General features: G+C 40.8%; 1 protein-coding gene across 2 annotated transcripts in view; it reads right to left on the bottom strand.

Annotated features, from left to right (window-relative positions):
• The window catches only part of LOC115255415 (T-box protein H15), a 136504-nt gene extending 120706 nt beyond the window's left edge, over positions 1-15798 (bottom strand). Inside the window, exon 1 of one of the 2 annotated variants that reach the window (XM_062850498.1) lies at positions 14340-15798. In XM_062850498.1, coding sequence (XP_062706482.1) covers positions 14340-14616 — 277 coding nt within the window. In that variant the 5' untranslated portion in view covers positions 14617-15798. The remainder of the gene's footprint in view (positions 1-14339) is intronic. The other variant, XM_062850499.1, reaches the window with a different exon arrangement.
• Positions 15799-22915: the final 7117 nt, after the last annotated feature.

Below are 22915 nucleotides of genomic sequence, written 5' to 3'. Positions count from 1 at the left end.
GAGTTGGTCGATTCATGTGTTGGTCATGTCGAAAATTTGAAACATTTGGGTCTAGATTTTACTGGGGTATCAGATACAATCGTAACGCACATCTTATCCAATGCGTTGGACGATGAGACAAAGAAATTGTGGGAATCCTCGGTCGCCCATGGGGAATTGCCTGAATACGAGGACACTGTCAAATTTCTGAAAGGTCGCATTTCCGTACTTGAACGTTGTCAAAAGTCCACTAGTGATAGTAAGGTCAAACAATCCGCGCGTGGTGCAACCAAAGGACACGTGTCCGGCAAGCAGTCGTCGAACGTGAAGGTGAACGTGGTGTCATCAAGCAGCTGTGAGTTCTGTGCAGGAGACCATCTGGCGTTCAAGTGCTCTACGTTCAACGGATTGTCGGCGGAGGATCGCTTGAAGATGGTGCGTGATAAACAGGTGTGCTTCAATTGCTTGCGACGTGGTCACCGAAGTGGAGAATGCAAATCGAGCAAGACGTGTTCGAAGTGTAAGCGGAAGCATCATACGCTGCTCCATACAGAAGGTGGTTCAGTGCAAAATTCAAGTTCCAGCAATTCCAGTGTGACAGATCAGCAGCAGGTTCCAAAGAAAGCGGCGCAGCCAGACAACGCAAATGTTCCGGGTAGCAGTACACCTAACACCGTGGCTTCGAATGTGGTCGAGAAGCCAATTTCGCAAGTGCTGTTGCTGACTGCAATGGTCAACATTTTGGACAAACATGGAAAACCGCAATCATGTCGCGCTCTTTTGGACAGTGGTTCGCAGGTCAACTTCATCTCGGAGGCGATGTTGGAAAAGCTGCAAGTGGATCGAGAAGAAATCGACATTCCAATCACCGGAATCAACAGCGTCAGATCCAGCGTTCGACAACGGGCGAGGGTGGAGGTTCGTTCGAAGCAGAATGGTTTCAAGATGGAGTTGGATTGCTTGGTCTCGCCGAAGGTAACAGGAAACCTGCCGACCTTTGAGGTTGACGCTGCTACATGGAACATTCCCGCTGGAATCCAGTTGGCAGACCCTACGTTCTTCCGTCCAGGACAAGTGGATTTACTGATTGGAATGGAATGGTACGACGATATACTCAAGGCCGGTCGTCTGAAGCTATCAGAAGATCTGCCTACGCTCCGAGATTCGCAATTTGGCTGGTTGGTTGGTGGAAAATATGCTAGTGCTTTTTGTGGAACAATTGTGAACTCTAATGTGGCGACACCATCAAGTGACTCTTTGAACGAACTGATGCAAAAGTTTTGGGAAGTGGAAAGTGTTTCCAGTGAGCAGTGCGTGAAGACTGAAACTGAACAGTGTGAGCAGCATTTCCAGTCTACGGTTCGTCGAAATGAAGATGGTCGATACGTAGTACAGTTTCCACTTCGGGAATCAATCAGCCAGCTTGGAGATTCGAGACCAATGGCGCTGAGGAGATTCTACGCACTGGAGGCAAAATTGCAGAAGAACCCGGACATCAAGAAGCAGTACGACGAATTCGTGGATGAATACGAGCAGCTTGGACATTGCAAGGAAGTGCATGAAACGGAAGATCCTGTTGGTTTGCAGAGATGGTATCTACCGCACCACGCGGTACTCAAGCCGTCGAATACGACTACCAAGTGTCGCGTCGTGTTTGATGCATCGGCAAAGGTTGGTGGAATGGCATTGAACGACGTGATGATGGTTGGCCCTACAATTCAACCTGATTTGCTGACGATCATTTTGAAATTTCGTATGTATCGGTATGTGCTAAGCGCTGACATCGCTAAGATGTATCGGCAAGTGTTGAAGGACAATTGTCATACTCCGCTACAACGCATTTTCTACAGGAAGAAGCCTAACGAGCCACTGCGTGTCTTGGAGCTTCAAACTGTGACGTACGGTACAGCTGCAGCACCATTTCTGGCCATTCGTGCACTGTATCAACTGGCAATCGACGAAGAAACAGAATATCCTTTGGCAGCGGAGCTGGTGAAGAAGATGTTCTACGTGGACAACGTACTTTTTGGTGGAAACAATTTGGTAGAAGTGAGAGACCTCCAACGAGAGTTGATTTCGCTACTGCAACGCGGAGGTTTTCATCTACACAAGTGGGCTGCAAACGATGAACGACTCCTGGACTCTATTCCTGAGGAGGATCGAGATAAACTGGTAAAGATTGAAGAATCTAGTGCCAATGAGGTAATTAAGACCCTTGGGCTTATGTGGGATCCGGTCGGAGATGATTTTCTGTTCCGGGCACAATCTGACTGCAACAATCCAGCACCGACAAAACGGCAAGTTCTGTCAGTTATAGCAAGGCTTTTCGATCCCCTCGGCCTGTTGTCACCAGTAATCGTTCTCGCAAAGGTTTTGATGCAGAAGCTGTGGAAGAACAAGATGGATTGGGACGATCGACTGGATGAAGAACTACTCGACGACTGGAGATATTTTTTGAACGCGCTGCCACTTGCAGAGGACTTCCGAGTTCCTCGGCGGGTAATTTCGGAGGAAGCGGCAAGGATTGAAATCCATGGATTTGCAGACGCGTCAAATACAGCCAACGGAGCATGCGTGTACCTTCGGTCAGTGCATTCCGATGGTACTGCGAGTTCGAGCTTAGTTACAAGCAAGTCAAAAGTCTGTTCCATAACGCCTATGTCCATCCCGCGCAAGGAGCTGATGGCAGCTCTACTCCTGCATCGATTGGTTAAGAAAGTGGTTGACGCAATGGAATTGGAACACGTTCCGGTTACTCTCTGGTCCGACAGCCAGGTGGTCATTGCGTGGCTAAACAAGCCGTTGGACTGCCTGCAAGTATTCGTGAGGAATCGTGTAGCCGAGATTACAAGCGAAAGTGAACATGTTTGGAAGTACGTTCGCTCTGCAGACAACCCAGCAGATATTGTATCGCGAGGCATGCCAGCGAAAGCGCTCGCGACGAGCAACCTATGGTGGAATGGACCGTTTTTCCTGTGCAGTGCAGCATATGACGAAGTGGTTCCTGCAGCTCTGGAAGATGGAGAGATTCCTGAACTGAAGCCGGCAGTATCTGTCAACGTGGCAACTGTATACGAGGAGCTTCCGATATTGACAAAGTTTAAGTCATTTCGGAAGACACAAAGGATCATCGCCTACGTTTTAAGGTTCATCAAAAACTGCCGTAAGATTGGTGAACGAAGCACTGCAACGACGCCCACGATTTCTGAACTGAAGGAGGCAAACAAGCGGATCATCCAAGCGATCCAGAGGAGCGAACTTCAGGATGAAATCGATCGCCTGCAAGCGGGGGAGCCATGCAAGAGAATCGGCAATCTGAATCCTTTCTTGGACGACGGATTACTACGAGTTGGAGGTAGAATACGTCACAGCAAACTAGCATACGAGGTAAAGCATCAATGGATCGTTCCGGACAAGCACCCCGTAACGAGAAGACTCATTGCAGCGGTACATAGAGAAAACCTGCATGCTGGTCCGAGTAGCGTGATCACAGCCCTAAGAGAGCGCTACTGGATACTGAACGCCAGATCGACGGTACGAAAGGTGACGAGAAGTTGCATCATTTGCTTCAAATCAAGCCCGAAGCTTGCTGAGCAGTTCATGGGAGACTTGCCGTCGTATCGCATCACCGCTGCACCTACGTTTTTGAAAGTTGGAGTAGACTTCGCTGGACCTATCTACATAAAGCAAACCGCCAGGAAAGCAGCTCCAGTGAAAGGCTACATATGCGTATTTGTTTGTATGGTTTCGAAGGCAATGCACTTGGAAGTGGTGGAGAACCTATCCACTGAAGCGTTTTTGGCAGCACTACAAAGATTCGTATCCAGAAGAGGAGTACCCGAGGAAGTGTATAGCGACAACGGAACGAATTTCATCGGCGCGCGATCAGAGCTTCGTGAGTTGTACGAGCTCTTCAAGTCCGACCTAACCAACGGTAAGCTGTCACAGTTCTGTCAAGTCAAGGAGATTAAGTGGACCACGATTCCCCCAAATGCACCTCACTTTGGAGGGCTATGGGAGGCGGGCGTTAAAAGCGTGAAGTCTGTTCTGAAGAAAGTCTATCAGTCCGCCTCTCTGACAATAATGGAATTTGCGACCTTGCTGTGTCAAATCGAGGCTATTCTAAACTCTAGACCTCTTTTTGCACATTCCTCTGACCCCAATGACCCAACCGTTTTAACCCCTGGCCATTTAATGATCAATAGACCTTTAACTGCTATCCCTGAGCCTAGTCTTGACGACATCCCCATCAACCGCCTGTCAAAATGGCAGCACATTCAGCTTCTTCGACAGCATTTTTGGCAACGCTGGTCGAAAGAATATTTGGTAGAGCTTCAATGTCGTTCGAAGTGGACGAAGAAGCACGTCAATGTAGTCCCTAACATGATCGTCCTGTTGAAGGAAGATAACGTACCACCTCAACAGTGGAAAATGGGTAGAATCGTCAAAACCTATCCAGGTCCCGATGATCTCACTCGTGTCGTCGACGTTCGTGTGGGCAGCAGCGTTTTCAAGCGGCCAATCCACAAGTTGGCACCCCTGCCCATCCTCGAAGAAGAACCAGTACGTTCAACACATCAGGACGAAGCATCCAAGGAGCCATCAGTGTCACTCTTTTCCCGGGTGGCAGCATGTTCAGTCCGCAACGCTGCGAACTGAAGAAGGAGCACGTATCGTTCACGTGAAGAAAGCGCAAGCAAATCGAGGTAGCAGCACGCAATCTTCGCATGAAGGAAACCCCCCAAAAAGGAGCCAATCGCCACGCTGAGAAGGAGGAAAAAACCATCGTCGTCGTCGACGACGGCCGTCGAGGACGAGAGCAGAAGAAGCGCTACTTGGTGAGCATCAGTTTCAATACGCAACTCGGAGTGATTGGATCGCAGCAACCGAAGCTACAGATAAGTCAAGCCGGCAAGCCAAGTCCGGCAGAAGAGAAGTGTGGGCCGACGACGGCCAAAATAAAAGTCTGTAAATAGTGTAATTAGTGACATTAAAATGAATTAGAACAAAAACCAGTGTGTGTGTCGTTTGTCTCTGAGCCGGAAATTCCCTTGGTCCGCCAGTCGCCTGCGTGTCCGGTTGAGTCCTTTTCAGGGCTAGAGTTATTTGGAGATAGTTTTCCCACCCTATGGAGTTCGCCGCTGGTCCGTCGGTCGCTGCATGGCAGTTTCCATACACCGAATCCACTTGGGGAATCGGTGAGACCGGCGGGCGCGCTGCAATCAAGGCAGCCTGGAGAAGAAAAGCAGTTTTACAGTCCACTGCAACACGCCGCATCACCGCCGCATCCGAGTTTATCATGCTCATCTCGTTTTAAATATTCAAACATCTATGGGGCTCCCTCATTACAACGTAGATAAGCATCAGCGCAGGTGGCCTAAAGAAACATGTTCGCAGCTCATGAATGTTAGCAACACACCTGAGAAAGTTTCTCAACTTAACTTTCAGAAACAAGCCTTTGTTGCACAATAAAAGTGCATCCGATTGCAGTGCGATAGTTCACAGTGGGCAAAAACTTGATAAAGCTGAAACTATTTGAAGGTGTTTCATAGAAATAAAAAAAAATCAAATGATTTTGACCCTGAATTGACAATGAAAATATCGAATTTATCCAATTAGGATTATCTCATTTTTGCCCACTGTGCGAATTGTTCCGCATCGCAATGGGCTCAGAAAAATTGGCGAGCATTTTTCTTTAATTGTACACTCGTCACGATTGCGAACCACTAATTACCACTACATCGCACATTCCGTCACCGTCGGATTGGGAACTTGGTGCTCTCGGATCGATATCTTTCCATATTTTAACACCTTTTTTCCTGAAACAACAAATCAGCAAATCATCACGCACTTCTGTGCCAACCACCACAGCTCCCGCACCGAAGGCGGCATTGTTTTATGCTCCGAAATGGGATGTATGTACATGTGAGTTTTTTTTCTGTGGGTGCGATACATGCGCCATAGATCCGCGAACCCCCCCTACCACCGGCTCTCGTCTTGGGTACATCTCAGTGTAGTTTATGCGAACATGTCGGTACCTAGAAGTCGTCAATGAGGGGGCCCTTTAATGATTGTAAAACAACTTTTCGGCTGTGGGATCATGGTTTGTGTTGATTTTGTGTTATTATGCGAACCGAGCGGTACGGCACTAATAAGTTGAACAGTTGTTTCTGCGATGAAACTGATGTTGAAGGAATTAGGACAAAATACCTACTAGAATCTAGATAGTTGATGGTTGTTACGATGGAGTGCTCATCCAAAAAGTAATGTCAAACGACAGAACAAATACCTACAACAAACAAAATCCAAACTTTAAAAATTCAATGAATTGTATGGGAGCGTCCATAAATGACGTAGCTATTTAGGGGGAGTATGGGATTCGGTGACGAGCCATGTATAAGGTATGGAAAAATATGCTAAGAGGGGCGAGGGGAAGTAAAAAATCGGCAATAAAATGCTACGTCATTTATGGAAACTCGCTGTAATGTTACCCCCGAGTACCCATGGTGATGCAGAGGACCGAAGTCTGGACGATTGAACTCCATTGCCTTGACATGTAACCAGATCAAATTTATATCGATTTCAGTTACACTGAAGTTTTTTACGCGTTTTTACGCGTTTTTTAAACGCGGTCCATCCTAAAAAAACGCGTTATTTCAAAAATCGCCGTGAAAAAAATCCAGTTTTTTTTTTCAAAAACACGCGTAAGATAGTCAGGTCTACATCTACCTTGAATTTTTTACGACGTTTTTTGAAATAACACGGTTTTTACGCGGTTTTTTGACGCGGTACCATTACCGTCGTAAAAAAAACTTTAGTGTATTTCTTTGAAATGAGCCCAAAAAACATTTTTCAGCCTTAAAGGCTAGAAGAGGACCATGGAACCATTACTGTTCTCAAAACCTCTATAAGACTAATTGGTCATAAAAATGTTACTTGGGGAGGCCTTTAGAATGAGGCCAACCCACATCTACTTTCACATCCAAATTTCTGTCGCTATCATCTTTTGCTGACATTGACGATAAAGCTCTGCATTCGAGAGCGATTTGCAATAGTTTTCGGATTTGATTGCGATAAAATTTTACTTTGAAATGGTTTTTCAAGTTTTGACAAAATTCAAATACAGTTATTCAGTCTTATCCGACGTTTCGATCACATTTGAGACCTTCCTCAGTGACTCAATTATATTTGTCGTCCAGTGTTATTCTGTCGAAAAATGGTGATCGATCACCAAGGTGACAAGTTCCAGAGCCATAAAATTCTGGAAGCGTCCGAAACGTCGTACAAGATTAAATAGCCGTTTTTTAATTTTGTTAAGACTGGAAAAGCCATTTTAAAGTTAGATCGAATTGTAAGGCCACCATGCGCAAATTGTATACCGCACGTATCTGACCTGTAGCCGTTGAGGGTTCTTCACTGATCAGGTTTCACTAGTGTACATCAGTTCAGATTATAGGAGCGAGTTGAAAATCGGATTTTGGTGCGTTGACTAATCTGACTGTTTTTACATACATCGATCGTGATGTCGCCTCCGGACGCCATCTGGCTACTAAGATATTTGGAACTCCCGATATTCTCCACTGCTTGTCCAGCTACAATAAAGCTGAAATGGTTGACCATGTTAACATTCAACAATTTCCTTTGATTACTTTAGATAATTTTTCCTTTAAAATTTTCTCCAAACCTTCCGAGAGATCATCTCAGCAATAAACTTAGGAACCTTTTTATTTATAGAACTCCCTTTGAACTCCTTCCGATATTGCTCCATGGATTCCTTGAGAAAATGCTCCTTGAATTCCCTTCAGAAAATCTTTTACTGATTTTTTTTGAGTTCTTAAGAACATGTTGCAAGCATTGCCCAATTTTCCATGCACTAGAAGCTATTCTAGGATTCCTTCAGAAATGTATTCAGAGATTACTTGCAGAAATCAAAGGCTCCTCCAGGAATGTCTCCATGAATTTCTTTAGAAAATCTTCCACAGGCTCCTTCCTAAATCTTCCTAAATTCCCAAAAAAATTCCTTCTGATATTCTTTCAGAGATTCTATTAGAAAGTTTATTGGAAATTCATTCAAAAAATCCTTATGAGATTCCTAATGAATTGTAATGCGTAAGCATTCCAGGTCCAAATTTTCTTTGAAATTATTCCATGGATTACTTTAGAAATTTCTGGAGAAATTCGTTCTTAAAATCTACCAAGGTTCCGTACAGGAACTCCTCTGGCATTTTTTTAGAAATCTCTCCAGGGAACTCCAAGAAAAAAAAATGGTAGATTATTATTCGTTTCAAAAAATCATCTGAAATGTCTTCACAGGTTCCTTAAAAATTCTCTACAAAGATTGTTCGAGATATTTTTCCAAAAATTATATTATAAATTCTTCCAGTGGTCTCTTCAGAAAATATTCCTTCGAAAATTCCTACACAGATTCCTTCAAAAATTCTCGATGAGATACCTCCTTTTATTTGTGCAAGGGTTCCAAGTCCAAACCATCTATGAAATTAATCTAAAATCATTCCATGGACTATTGGACTCTTTCACAAATAACTCCAGAAATTCAGTCTCCAAGAAATCATTTGGGTTAATTTCTATAAGTACTTTCTAAAACTTCACCAGAAATTACTTCAGAAACTTATCTAGAATTCTTTTGAAAAAATATCTGAAAAATCTCTTAAAATTTTCTTAATGATTTTCTTTACAAAATCTTCCAAAGGTTCTTTAATATTTTCTCTAGTGGTTTTCACAGAAAATATTCGAGATATTTCTTCAGCAATTTGTTCAAGAATTGCTCTTGAGATTCCATAGAAAACTTGCATTATTATTTTCAGTGGATCAGGCAGGAATGCCTCAGAAAATTTGAGAAGGTAGTTTGATCTCCAGAGACTGCTTCAGATTGTCAGGGATTCCTTCAGGAATTTCGGCAAAGTACAGTTCACAAAGAGGAGAGGTTTTTTTCCCTTATAACGCTTTTTGCATGAAAAAAAAAACATGTATGGATCCTAACGCAACGCAAGACTCCCCTCCCTTCCTCCCCTTTTAGCGATGCGTAATTTGTGTACGATGCCCAAGAGATTTTTTCAAAAGTTTTCAAAGAATTTATTCCAAGAGTTTCTCCAGCTATTTCTGCAGAAATTCTTATATGGATTTTTATTTTTTAGAAATCAATCTTCAGGTTCTAACAGAAATATCTCCTGGAAAGTCTTTAGAGATTCCTGCATAATTTGTTCAGATATTCCAGAGTTTTTTTTTCCAGAAGTTCTTTCAAAAGTTGCACAAAAAAATCATGAAGAACCTTTAAGCATTTTCTCAAGGAATTCCTAAGTAATCAGTGGAGAATTGCCTCAAGGAATCTGTAAAACGCTCTTTTGGATATACTTTGTACATACCTTTGAAAACTCTTAGAATAAATTCTGGAAAATTTATCAGAAAAAATCCTGAACATACACTCCTGAAGCAATTTCTGAAATTATGTTGCCAGCAGAAACATCTTAAGATACCCCCTTCATTCTTTATAGAAAATTATTTAAGACTTATGAAAGAAATCTGTAAGTAATACCAAACATTCTTGAGAAACCTCTGGAGGAATTTCTCAAAAAAACATAAGCGTTCCTGTAGAATTTCCAGAAGAAGTGTTTGGAAGAACTCCTGGAGATACCTGTGAAGTACTACTAAGTAAATTCATATTTGCATGCATTACATCGCATATCAAAGTGAACCCTGATCAATGTAACTATCCATTCCTCCCTACTAACACAAACTCCTTCCCGTGACAACTGTGGAAGACTACTGTACCGTATATACAACCTCTAGAAGTAACAGTTGTCAAACTAACATTCCTTCCCTTCCCTGGATGACTGCAAGGACGTGGCCGGCGCCATTATTGACCCAATAAAATTAGTGCTCTCGGAACTTGTACATTGAGGAGTTGGTGCTAATCCCAAGCCTCTTCTATTGGATCTCTGCGCAATTCCGCTAGCTCTGGTCAAACACGGAGTAGCAACTAAAAAGTATATGCTCATGCTCATGAAAAATCCATAAACTACTATGTACCTCGAGAAATTTCTGAAGGAAATTCTGCAGATATGCAATAAAAAATCCTGGAGGAATTCTTTGGAGAACTACAAAAGGAATAAAAAAAAGTTTTTTAAAGCATCCTTGAAATACTACCTGGAAGAACTGGAGGACCCACTTCAGGTGTTCATAGGAAAATTTCTTGGAAAATCCCTAAGAATTTGTTCTGAGATATTACTCCAGGGGTTTTTCAGAAGATCTTTCAGCAATTACACAAAATTGTAAGAATAATGTTTCAACATTTCCTGACGAAATTTGGTTTTAAATCCCAGGTGGATTGTCTCAAGAAATCCTTTGGAAACTTCTGGAGATACCTTTGAAAACTCGTATAATAAATTCTTGATTATTTTTATTTTTATTAAGAAGGTTTTTAGTTCATCTCGGGACCCACGTTTTACTTCCCTTCTGGAGGAAGAACTCAAATTGTGTGAGTTTGTCGGGAGTGCGATTCGATCCCAGGTCCTCGGCGTGATAGTCACGTACTTTAACCATCACACCAGATCTGCTCCAAAAATGTTTGAAATGGTTTCGGGAGAATTCCCGAACAAAAATTCCTGAAGCATCTTCTGAAGTAATGTTGTGAGCAATTCCTGGATGAATGACTAGGATAATACTTATTGTGAGAAGAATACCTAAAGAAAAACCTTGAGATAGGGAAGTGGAACCATCTCGGCAGGGCTCCTATGTTGGGCGGAAGGATCTCTGTAGGACTTCCAGACAAGGATCGGTATATTCGCCTCACTCCATCCATATTCACTCCTCTTTGCTCAAGCGAATCGAGAAAGATGCAGCAAACGGATCGTCGTGATCAAACACGCAACCCCATCACCAGTGGGAAGCGATAAGCCAGCTGCTTGACATGAATATTCGTTGCCATTCGTCGCAGTTTGGATCGCAAGCGAATGAATGAACGGCGAATGGTGAAGAATGCTGGTGAGCGATCGAAGCGGCTATTATCATAAGTAGAAGAGAATTTCTGCATGTAATACATACATTTTACTGTATTGTTGTTGCAATGCTAGATTAGCAAAGAAAATAATTCGAAAACATCAAAAATTCGTATGCACAATATCAATCGCATCACTCACGAATCGCATTCGCTTGCGATGCGAATGTTGACGAATGAGTAATTTCCAAGTGTGGCTTCCCACCGTTCGCCGGAGTTTGCTGTCGTCGCTGACAAGCATACACACGAACTAAAGCGACAACCGTTCGCTGCTGACTGTCTTCGAATGCGGAAGAAGATAAAAAGTGGAAATCAGGAACCCTGCTTCCAGAAGATACCTCTGGAGGAATCATCAGAAAAAACTCGTACACAATTTCTGAAAGAAATGCATACACAAAAATTCATAAACTACCACTTCGAGAAATTTTTAAGGGAAATCCTGTAAATACAATAAATAAAAACCTGGAGGACTTCTTTAGAGAGCCATTGATGATTTTTTTTAAAAAATATTTTTTTAGGTATCCTTGAAATATTACAATCCTTTCCTGGCATTCATTCGTTTATCTTTTTGAAAAATTTCATGAAAAGTGCTAAGATTGTGGAGTAATTTCTGCAGAAATTCTTAAAAGAATCTTTGGAAAATAATCTGAAGGGAAATCTGGAAAAATCTCAAGGAATGGCCTAGAAAAATACCAGAAGGAACTTTTGGAGAAAGATCCAAAACAATCTCTTTACCATTTCTTAGAGTACTTTGCAAACAAATACCTCAGAATAAATGGAGTAACACCTGAAAGAGCATCTGGAAACATATAACATGAATGTGCCCTGTTATCCAGATGGATAACACCTTCCAATCACAAGACAACGAGGTTGCATATTTGAGGGGGTTAGAAGCAAAGGGGTGTAAATGACAAAAACTCACTTTCGAGTAAATAAGGATTAGAGATTTTCACAATTTTTTCATTCCATACTAAATGTATAGAGTTTCAAAATCCACCCAATCACCCGATTTATCATAATTTTTCTATTCATCGTAAAAATAATCTTAAAAAAGTTTTTGATATGCTCAGCTCAAAATCGATAAAATGGTCACTTAAACTCCTTTGATTCTGGGCCCCTTGAATGACGTTTACAGGTCGCCCCGGCAAAGTATTTAGAAAAAAAAATTTCCGTTCAAAAATTAACGAAACCTTCCTTTTCCATATTTGTTTAGCTTGATATAATTCCAAACTACTTGGAAAAAAAGCTAATACCGACATGTTTGAGAGGTTGCTTTTAAATACCGAGTTTTTGAATTTACTGTGTTAATAAATGATGTCACCATAATTCCTACACATGATTTAGACAACAACTTGTTGAGCATACGTTCACTTTGTATGTGTTTTTGAGCAGTTTTTATGTTACATTTTTAGAAAAAAATACCTAAAATTCAAATTTCTTCAAAAATTTACTCGAGAATAACTCGAAAACGATATATCTTTTTTTGGAATTTTTTTTAAATTGGCATTAGGTTGAGATACTTTTTATCTATATATATAAAAATGAATTTCTGTCTGTCTGTCTGTCTGTCTGTCTGTCTGTCTGTCTGTCTGTCTGTCTGTCTGTCTGTCTGTCTGTCTGTCTGTCTGTCTGTCTGTCTGTCTGACCGCTATGGATTCGGAAACTACTGAACCGATCGGCTTCAAATTTTGTATGCATGTAGCTTTGGGACCGGGGAAGGTTCTTAGCCTGGTGTGAGACCTCTCCGGTCTCTGGAACGAGGGGCTCCCATACAGATGACTTCGCGGGGGACGTCCCTATGGAGCTGCATGTCAAAAAACACAGTAGGCAGGCAGTACGACGTTTGCCGGGACAGCTAGTGATGGATAAAAGCAATAATATATTACCAGGATGACCTTTAAACGTCATTTCTGAAAGTTACCGTCATACAAAAGTTTGCTTTGCAAGGTGAGCCCCAAGCTTCTTGACCATGTGCAATTTTGGGACACCCTAGTAATCATTTTACCATGATGATAGTGTGTAAATTATTCACAGAACACCTAGTTTAAAACTGTTTTTGTAAAATAGAAAAAAAAATCCATCAGGAAAAAAACAGGAGATACATCAAAAGATACATTGATCCTTCCGATTTTCCGATCTGATTTTGAAAACATTGCTTCGTTATTTGATAAAAAAAATCAAAAACCAACAAATAAAAAACAAAATCGTCTTTAGTGAGAATAACAGTACATTTTCCAAATACTTTACTCTCTTTTTTACTAGTGGTAGACCCAAGTCTTATAATGTTTCGATCGATTTGCATACAAACTGGTACATGATGAGGTTAGTGAGACTTGAAAACTGTTAAAGATGCTGCTTAGTTATAATTTATCCGGAAGGTACTCATGATCATATTCTACTCTTTTTTGGTTTTTCTATCATTTCTGAAATTGCATTACAAATGTGGGGCTCGGGATGTTAAAAAAGGGTTTCCTAGCTTAACAAAACCTATTCCACATATATTAACACTTGCAATATCTGACAAAAAAAACTATCAGAAGCGTATGGAATTATAAGTCAATCTTGTTTTCTGATTCATTTGAGATATCAATCTTTGATATGGGCAGGGCACCAATGTTTTAAATGGGCGTAACTGCATGGAGAGTATACAGTTCAAGAATTGTTAATAAAATAAAATATAAAACAAAGTTTTGTACGAAAAAATAAACAAAACTTTCAAATAAGAAGCTAAATATGTACTGATACTGATTGTACTGAAGTACAATCATAACTGAAAAAATAAAATCCCTCAACATCTGCTATCTGAAAAATGGTTGAACTAATCAGTTTTTAAAATAGACCAGTAGAAGTTGTAAAGCAATTTAAAAACTGCTAAATTCATTAGAATCAGATAACAAAATTCAGATAAGTTGAGTTTTTTTTTTCAGAAAGCAAATGCGCCACTTTATTTTAAATATTTTTTGCAAACACAACCAACACTAAGTTCAAAATAGTTTCGTCAAAAAATAAATAAATAAAACCTGACAGAATTCAGAAATTTGCGCATGACTCTTGTTTTATAGATTTATGACAAAGGATATTCTACATGACGTAGTAGAGAAGATTCTTATCTCTTGTTATATAGTAATGTAGACTTAGAAAACAAAACTGAGAAAAAAACGTTAAAAATTCAGAAAAACACAAAAAAAAATCTACATGTGACAACTTCATTAAAAATTATTTGCCGAATTTTCAGTATTGTTTTGATCAACGATTTAATTACCAAATGATTAGCTGTCGTGAACCCGCCTAAATACAATAGAAAACCTCGAATCCACCTAAAAGCGTATTCCCGCATATCACTTACTTATGCTCCGCTCCGATGGCTCCCGACTGGAGCTTCCACCGCCGGCACTGCCACCATTGCTAGCTCGGGCATTGCTCACAGAAACGGCCGCTGCCGCCGCAGCAGCTGCTCCCCGTGCCATGATGGCCGCAATTGAGAAATCCGTCGCACCACCGGAACCGGAACCCATCCCCGTAGCACCCGTACCCGTATTTCCACCGGCCTTTGAAGCCGCTATGGCGGCAGCCGCTGCCGCCGCCGCAGCCATTGCCGCCGGATTTTGCGTTCCGAGCAGCATTGCGGCCGTCGCCAGCCGGTTCCGAAATTCACCTATCTGTTCACCGAGTATTCTTCCGAGATTAGCACCACCACTACCACCACTTGCACCACTTGTTTCTTCTTCTAGCCTGGATATTGCTGCCGTTGCTCGAAAGCCACCACTCAGGCGAAGGGGATTTGAGGTATCAATTTTGAGACCGTTCTTTGGAATTTTCTTCTCACAATTGGGTTGTTCTCGGGTATGGTCTTGTTTCCGTTATTATTTTCTTCCAAAATCGTCACACTCCGTATGTCATGACAGCGTGTCTTCACCGCTCCGAGCGGCAAACGTGTTGGAAAAACAATCAAGAGATTCTTCACGCGACAAGTGACACAGTAGATCCAGAAGATATTTCAGACGAAGCAGTTTGACGAAAAAATCAATTTTCTCACGGTTTCTACACTCGACTCACACGTCAGAACCCGGGACAATACCGAAAAAACAGCTAACATCAGCAGACGAAAACAACGCGACTCCGAACGTACGATTCCGCTAAGCGATCAACGTGCACCAGTAGCACCGGGATCGAACTGCTGCTGCACCGGAATGCATATGGCCGCACCGCGCGATTGATACAAAAAACAACACGCTGAGAATCTCGCTGGAACCCATTTCACGACGGGCGCACGCGGAGAAAAGAGAACAAGAAAACGGCACCAGGGCTGCGACAAGTCGATCAGCGGTGACGACGAAAACAACAAAAGAGAAGAGGCAGCCAAACGCCAGCCGAAGAAGTGGACGCAAAACGGACTCGCGAAATGTGGACTGCTCGCGATTGTACGCGGCGAAGCCCTTTGTGTCAGGCTCGCTCGAACAACTACACAGCCGCGTGTCTCGTGAATAGCCGCGTGTGTGCGGGCCTTAAGGCGTACTAGTGCAAACTAAACTCCAGTCCAGTACGGTCAAAACCAGACTTTCCTACCTCGAGGAGGAACATTCACGGGCAATAGGCTCATGCAACCAGTGCACGGAGAGCTGACTCTCTTCGACTCTGTCGAAGCACCGAAGAAAATACGGCACTTGAGACGCACCGTGGAAACTCGAGCTATCAGTACGGAATGAAAGCCAAAAACGCGTGTTAAGCTCCGAGAGAGGGTGGTTTGTCTTAAGCTCCGCCCCTTACGAATACAACAACATCAAAGAGAATATGGTGTACCGTCGTCGCCTGCTGTAATCCGCTACGAATATAGTGGGAAACAAATCAAACAACACCAGCGCTCACTGAGTGCGAGGGGCGTTCTCCTCCATGATTCCACTCACTTCCAGTGAGCTCACGTAACAAGATGATACTCACCAACACAAAGAACCACACCGAAACCCCCGAACAAAAAAGCGATAACTCACTAATTCTTCTTCTGTTTTGCTCCTCATTTGAAGCTTTCATCGAGTGCTAAACACATACGGACGGTCGTCGTCATCGTCGTATATAGCTTCGCATTCACTTACCCTCCAGATCGTCATTGTCGGTTGCTTCGCTTTGTGACGATGATCATGATGGTGGCGATGCGAGCGATGACGCCTTGAAGATGATGATGGGGTCTGGCTTGGTTGCTGCTCTCACTTCTTTGGTGTGATATTACCCGCAAAAGTATCATTCGATTCTTTTTTTCCTGTCTTGCTCATTTACACATCGACTCTGGTGGATCGGGGTAACAACGAGCTTGTTGAAATCCAGTTAGTGCCGTCTTGTTTTGGCTTGAGCGCTTCTTGAAACAAGAGGATTAGTGGAGGGTTATTGCTGTTTCGATAAGCGACCGATATGATACGATCAATATGCAGGAATAGTAAAGGCGATGATGAATGACTTGGGGTGGAAATTTCTTTTCAAATGTAATTATAATTTGGGCAAAAGATTTTGAAAAAAAAATAAAATTGAAGTACACAGTGTATTAGCGTAGTGGGATATATCTGACAGTAGGAAACCTATCAAGTAGTTCTCGCTGATATCATTTCTACGGAATCTTGAGTTAAGGGCGGACGGGACGGTCGGGGAAATATCCGCCATTGCTCTGTTGCTACTAAGATGGTAATCTCAGATTCTACTTCATATTTTGCAACAAAAATCTATCACTGTGTATGCTCACTTGGAGTGCATATGCTGATTGTTTTTCAGCATCTTCAGTGCGATAGAACTCGAGATTACCATCTTCAAAATCGCGAGGCAAATTGTTAGAAAGAGAGGCAAGATAGGAAAAATAACACGGCGTCCCGTTTCACCTTAACTGTTACAACTCAAAAAATGTCTTCAATGATACTTGCAAAACGTCTACTAATGCGCGTTTCGCCGTAGATTATCGCGCAATAATGTACGCAATAAGTCAGTACATCACATTATAGCGTGTCCTAAACAATAAGTGCGGAAATCAGCTAAGGATTTACAGCGCAGAAGATACCGAAACGATTAAATGCAACCACGCATATCTATTGGCATTTTTGCACAATTTTGTACTATAATTGGTACAAGATCAAAATATTAGAAAAAAGATCCAGTTTCGACTTAATAATTAGCTCTTCACCAAATCTTGCAGGAGTTCCTCCGGGAACTCTTCCAGGAAAAACTCCCTGTTTGTTTTACAACAATTTTTCAAAAGGATTGACAAAAGTATTATGTACCAAAAAAATTGATGAAATTTCCATATCAATTACCGAAATAATTTTCAAAAACCAATATGTCGGAAGGATTTCCGAATTATGGAATGAATTGTCGAGAAATTGACCGAAGCCGACGAAATTGCCAAATTACTAAGTATTTCAAAAGAGACTCTTGTGTAAATCTCGAAAACAAAATTCCGTAATAGTTCCCAAAATAATTACCGAAAGATTTTTTGAGGAAATAGCTAATGGGATTCTCAAACTTGCCAACTCCAAATGCTAAAAGTGCTGGAAGGTTTCTCAAAGAAATTGCAGAAAAAAAAAATCTTAAGGAAATGCCTACAAAAGTATGAGAAAAAAATTCCCATGCGATTCCAATAAAAAAAAACTCTTGAACGATATTTCAAAAATTCTTATTGATAAATTGTTGAATGAATCCTCGGGAAATTTCCAAAGGAAAAAAAATGAAAATAAAAGAAACCAAAAAAGTACGGGAATTATTCGCACAAAAACGTTTTTCCAAATGCATGTAGATTTCCTAAACAATTCATTAGGATTTCTACAGGAATTTTCAAAGAAATTTCCTAACAAATTTATTGAAGTAGCTCCAGAGCTATTTCTGTAGGAAATCTAAAAAGTTATTGCAGCAAGAATGCCTAAAGCATGGAATTGCTAAGAGTATTGCCGAAGGAATTCCCAAGAGATTACCAAATAAATTCATTCAAAAAAATGCCTAAAAGAATTGCCGATCAAATGCTCAGCCGAAACCTTTATAAGATGAATCGCCAATTGTTGCACATCCCATACATTTCTTATGAGGTGTGCAACTATTGGCGAGTTTTTAAGCCGTGAAATAATTGGCGATTTACTCTATGAAAAATTATTAAAAAAAAACTTTCCAACGATATTATCAATTGCCAAGTATTTAAATTGCTGAATGTTAGGCACACTTTCAGAAAATCAAATCATGAAATCCTTACCTGATAATATCCGTAGAAGAATCCTTGCAAATATTATTAGAAGAATTCTCTGAAAATAAAAACCCTGGTGAGATTTTCGAAGAAATTGTCTTGAGAACTAGTGGAAATCTACCGGAAAAATCCCTGGAAAAATTAAAAAAATCCGCTGTTCAGATTCCTTGAAAAACTCCTCTAAAAAATCCCAAAAGCGTAGAAGTACGCCTGGATCATTACCTGTGAGACTTGATGGAGGAACTTCTAGAAAAATTACCGAGAGATTGTTGGTGGTTTTCGCCTGGGAAACGTCGGCGAAGATTCTATTAAAATCAACGCAATTTGATGTGACTCCCAGATCCCCAGAGAAATATTACCGACAGGATCTGAAGAAGGATTACTGGAGCAATATTTTCTGAAAGACTCGAAGGAATTCAACCGCGATTTCTAAGTTTTTCGTGAATAAGTTTCAACTTCAACTTTCAAGTGGAACTCCTGGAGAAACTTCCAGAAGAATTCCTTGGAAATTATTTGAACTACTTCCGGTAAATTGTCGGAAAAAATATTGGATAAAATCTCTGATAAATTCCCGATGGATTTCCCGTCAGAATTTCTGCGGACACTTCGCAAGGGATCCTCCAAAACATCACAATGAAACCTCTGGGAAATTTCTCGATGGTTTGGTGTAGCGATGAACTTTTCAGATATATACCGGGGTAACCACTGAAAAAAGTTTGAGGAAGAATACATCTCTTGTAGCAACTTAAAGAAACTTTTTAATGATTTCTTGGAGCTACTTACTATAGAATAACTGTTGGAACTTCTGTATGGAGCTTATAATGACGACACCAGTGCACTGCAGTGCAGCTATGGATCGCCAATCCGGAGACGGCGGGTTCGATTCCCGTTCCGGTCGGGAAAATTTTCTCGACTCCCTGGGCATAGAGTATCATTGTACTTGCCACACAATATACAAATCCATGCAATGGCAGGCAAAGGAAGCCCTTCAATTAATAACTGAGGAAGTACTCAAAGAACACTGAGTTGAAGCGAGGCAGGCCAAGTCCTAGTGGGGACGTCGTGCCATAAAGAAGAAGAAGAAGAAGAAGAAGAAGAAGAAAAGGAAGAAGAAGAAGAAGAAGAAGAAGAAGAAGAAGAAGAAGAAGAAGAAGAAGAAGAAGAAGAAGAAGAAGAAGAAGAAGAAGAAGAAGAAGAAGAAGAAGAAGGAAGAAGAAGAAGAAGAAGAAGAAGAAGAAGAAGAAGAAGAAGAAGAAGAAGAAGAAGAAGAAGAAGAAGAAGAAGAAGAAGAAGAAGAAGAAGAAGAAGAAGAAGAAGAAGAATAAGAATAAGAAGAATAAGAAGATTATGTTGAAATTTATCCACACAGTTCGAAAAAAACCTGTAAAATTATGGCGGATCGAATGTAACAAAAGGACCCCGTCATATATGATGGAATTTTTTGTGCGATCTTAAAATTACATTGCAGTTATCTGTTAGAAAATATAAAGAAAAATTGAACTCCGACCGAGAATTGAACTCAGATCCTTGGAGTGTGAGAAGCACGCCCGAGCTCTCTCGACTATCTCAGCTTGTTGAATAGAAGACAGTCAAAGTTAAACTGCTTCTACCATAATGCACGCGTTCCCGACATGCTCCGGCTGCTGCAGAGAGTACTGAGAGAGACAACGGGGAAACCGCCACAGCTGCGAGCAGCCGTTCGTTTAGCTGATGACGGAGAGTGGCTGGCATGATTTATAGCAGATGCATGTAAATTTAAAGCGAATATGCTTTAAAATCTGTAAACAAACCGTCTGACCAGCAGCGGGCTGCTCGGCTGACGTTAAATGTTGGTGAATTACATTTTTCTGCCCAAATTTCAATTGATCTTCAATTTACGTGCTGTTTAACTTTCATATTTTTTTGCTGTGCAAGAGTAGCTTTGGAGATTCACCAGGATTTTACTTTTCAAATCGGGCTCGATTATCGGAAGTCGGGTTTTGGCGCTTCTCGCAAACGGAATGCTGTAAGATGCTAAAATTTCGACTGATTACTTATTGATATTGGCTTGACAAAAATGTCCAAATTTTAGCTTTTTAATGGATTGATTTAAGTTTATCTTCCTGATGAACTTTATTATAGAGACTTCAGCTTTTTAGAGCGTTCTGTTCCCCAGATATGCGTTTGAAAAGAATCAGATCCCGAATCCGGGAAGTTTCTCCGTTACTTTACAATTTCCTACGAGAATTCTTTCAAAATTACTTTCTGAAATCCCTCCAGGGAGTTTTTCTGATATTTCTCCAGGGGTTATTTCTGGGGTTCCTCCAGAATTTCTTTCTGGGATTCCTTCATCAGTTTTTCTAGAATTTCATCAGAAGTTCTTTCTTGGATTCTTTAATAAGTTTCTTGTGATATTTTTCAATGGAATGTTCTCCATCCAAACATTTCTTTGAAGGATTCCTACTGGACTTTGTTTTGATATTTATGTGCAGTAGAAACACCTACACTTACTGGAACTTTTATTATGAATACTTCTAAGATATTTTGCAATATTATTCTTGGATTATTATCTTTCATCTTTGTTATTTCCCCATGATTACTCGATGAACCGATGGGAATCTCCCGGAAGTTTATTCTAGTAATCTTCCTCAAATCCTCCAGAAGTTTCTTCAGGGAGTCCTCCTGATTTTCGGTATGCAATGTTGCCCCCTAAACCCCCCCCCCCCCCCTGCAGTGTTGAAAAGTGCCAGTATCCAGCGTCATTTCCAGCTGAAATTGAGATATTCAACCATCCTTCCATCATTCCGTTGATATTAGCTCCAGCATTGATGACGTCAAACCCGACATCAACCTATCATTCACCTGTTTTTATTTTGGCCACCAAACCCAATATAGACTCAACAGTTCTTCAATGTTGGTCCAACATACGATAAAAATTGACCCGACTTTGACCCGACTTTGACCCGACATTCAATAATTTTTCAGTCTGGCGGAATTTTGCAGGGTTTTTCGTGTTTCGTGCCCAGCTAGTCATTTGAATGACAATTCTGATCTAATACCCTCCAAACAGAGCCGTAACGTGGTTCCACGGCGCCCTTGGCAAGCATCCTGATTTGCGCCCCATAGTAATGTCTATTGTTTTCATTTTTATAAAATTTCTTGAAAAGTTGTTTTGTTTTTATATTTTGGTGACATTTTTTGAGAAAAAAAAAATTTCTCGAGAATTTCATAGGGTCTTGTACCATTTGGGCAGGTGTACCTATTTTGGGCACTTGCCGCTATAACTAATTGAATTTTAAACCGATTGATTTGAGTTTTTGTATAGAGTTAGATACTGTACGTGCCTAACTCTACACAAAAATTCAAATCAATCCGTTTGAAATTGACTTAGTTATAGCGGCAAGTGCCCAAAACAGGTACACCTGCCCTTGCACCATTTGTTTCGAATTTCCATTAAAAACTGTTTTGAAAGCATTGTATTTAGTTTGTTGTATTTTAAACGTTATATTTTTTGAGATATTTAGACATTCAACTGTTTATTTCTTCCAACCTGTTTCACATGTTTTATTAGGAATTTATTCAGTTTTTTTATATCACTTTTCAACACAACTTCAATAGCTTTTTTAACAGCATACTTCCTAAAGTTTATAACTATCCTGGAGTTCCCTAAGAAGCCTCACATGATCCATTCTTATATTTCCGTGAAAAGTTCATTCAGTTTTGTGCGTACCACAGGTAGTAGTTAGTTGCAAAAGCAACTGAGATTGGTAGGGGCTGTTTATCGAATTAGTTGCTCTAATAACAAAATCTATCTTATCAACCTTAACTTTCATCAACTTATGTTGACTCGGGGTTCGGGGGGCACGTACTATGGAAAGAACGCTTGGAATAGCCAATAAATTATTTAAAAAACATAACTAAGACAAACAACTTGTAGCCATACAGCTAGATTTTCACAGGAACCATATTTATTGTTGAGATCAAGTTTTAAAATGCAATGCTCAAGATTTTTTGATATGGTTGAAAATATATTTGGAAGATAACTTGAGACATAGTGAGAATGCTGATGGATTTAATAAAACTTCTACAGAAATTGTGATTTTTTTGAGAATTTACACAAAGCTTCCTATTTTTATTTATTATTTTTTAAGATTAAATTGGGAAAAATTTAGAATAATATCTTAAAACGGGTATGAATTCCCAGGAAAAACTATTGTAAACATTCAAAAGAAAGTCTGAACAAATCTGGAAAAATGCTACAACAGCAAAAACATGATAACTGTGGGGTGTGAAAATATGTGTGTTTCTGAGATACAGTGCATTAGTTTGAATCTTGTTAAAAACACCATACCATTCCTTCCAGCCTTTGGCCAATTTGGCGCCCCTCTGAGGCTGGCGCCCTTGGCGGGGGCCAACCTGGCCACCCCCACGGTACGGCTCTGCCTCCAAAACCCCCGAAAACACCCCTGAAGCCCCTCCCCTCCTGAAACACACCCCCTCCTGAAACTCATTGAAAGCCATCTGAAACTCCGCATGATCTCCTTTAAATCTCCTAGTAACTCTCCCTTCTTGAACTTCTTTGCAGTTTTGTAATCCATTTAGGTAATAAATTGAATCCATTTAGGTAAAAATTATATTTAGGCAGTCCTCATTACCTAAATGGAGGTTTTAGTGTAGCTATAAAATCGATTCATTGGGCACTAAAATGCTCTGCTCACATCAAATATCCAGGAGCA

Source organism: Aedes albopictus, chromosome 2 (genome assembly GCF_035046485.1).
Source record: "Aedes albopictus strain Foshan chromosome 2, AalbF5, whole genome shotgun sequence".
In the NCBI taxonomy this organism is placed as follows: domain Eukaryota; kingdom Metazoa; phylum Arthropoda; class Insecta; order Diptera; family Culicidae; genus Aedes; species Aedes albopictus.
The sequence above is the reverse complement of the archived record's forward strand: the minus strand, read 5'-3'. Positions and strand labels throughout refer to the sequence as shown.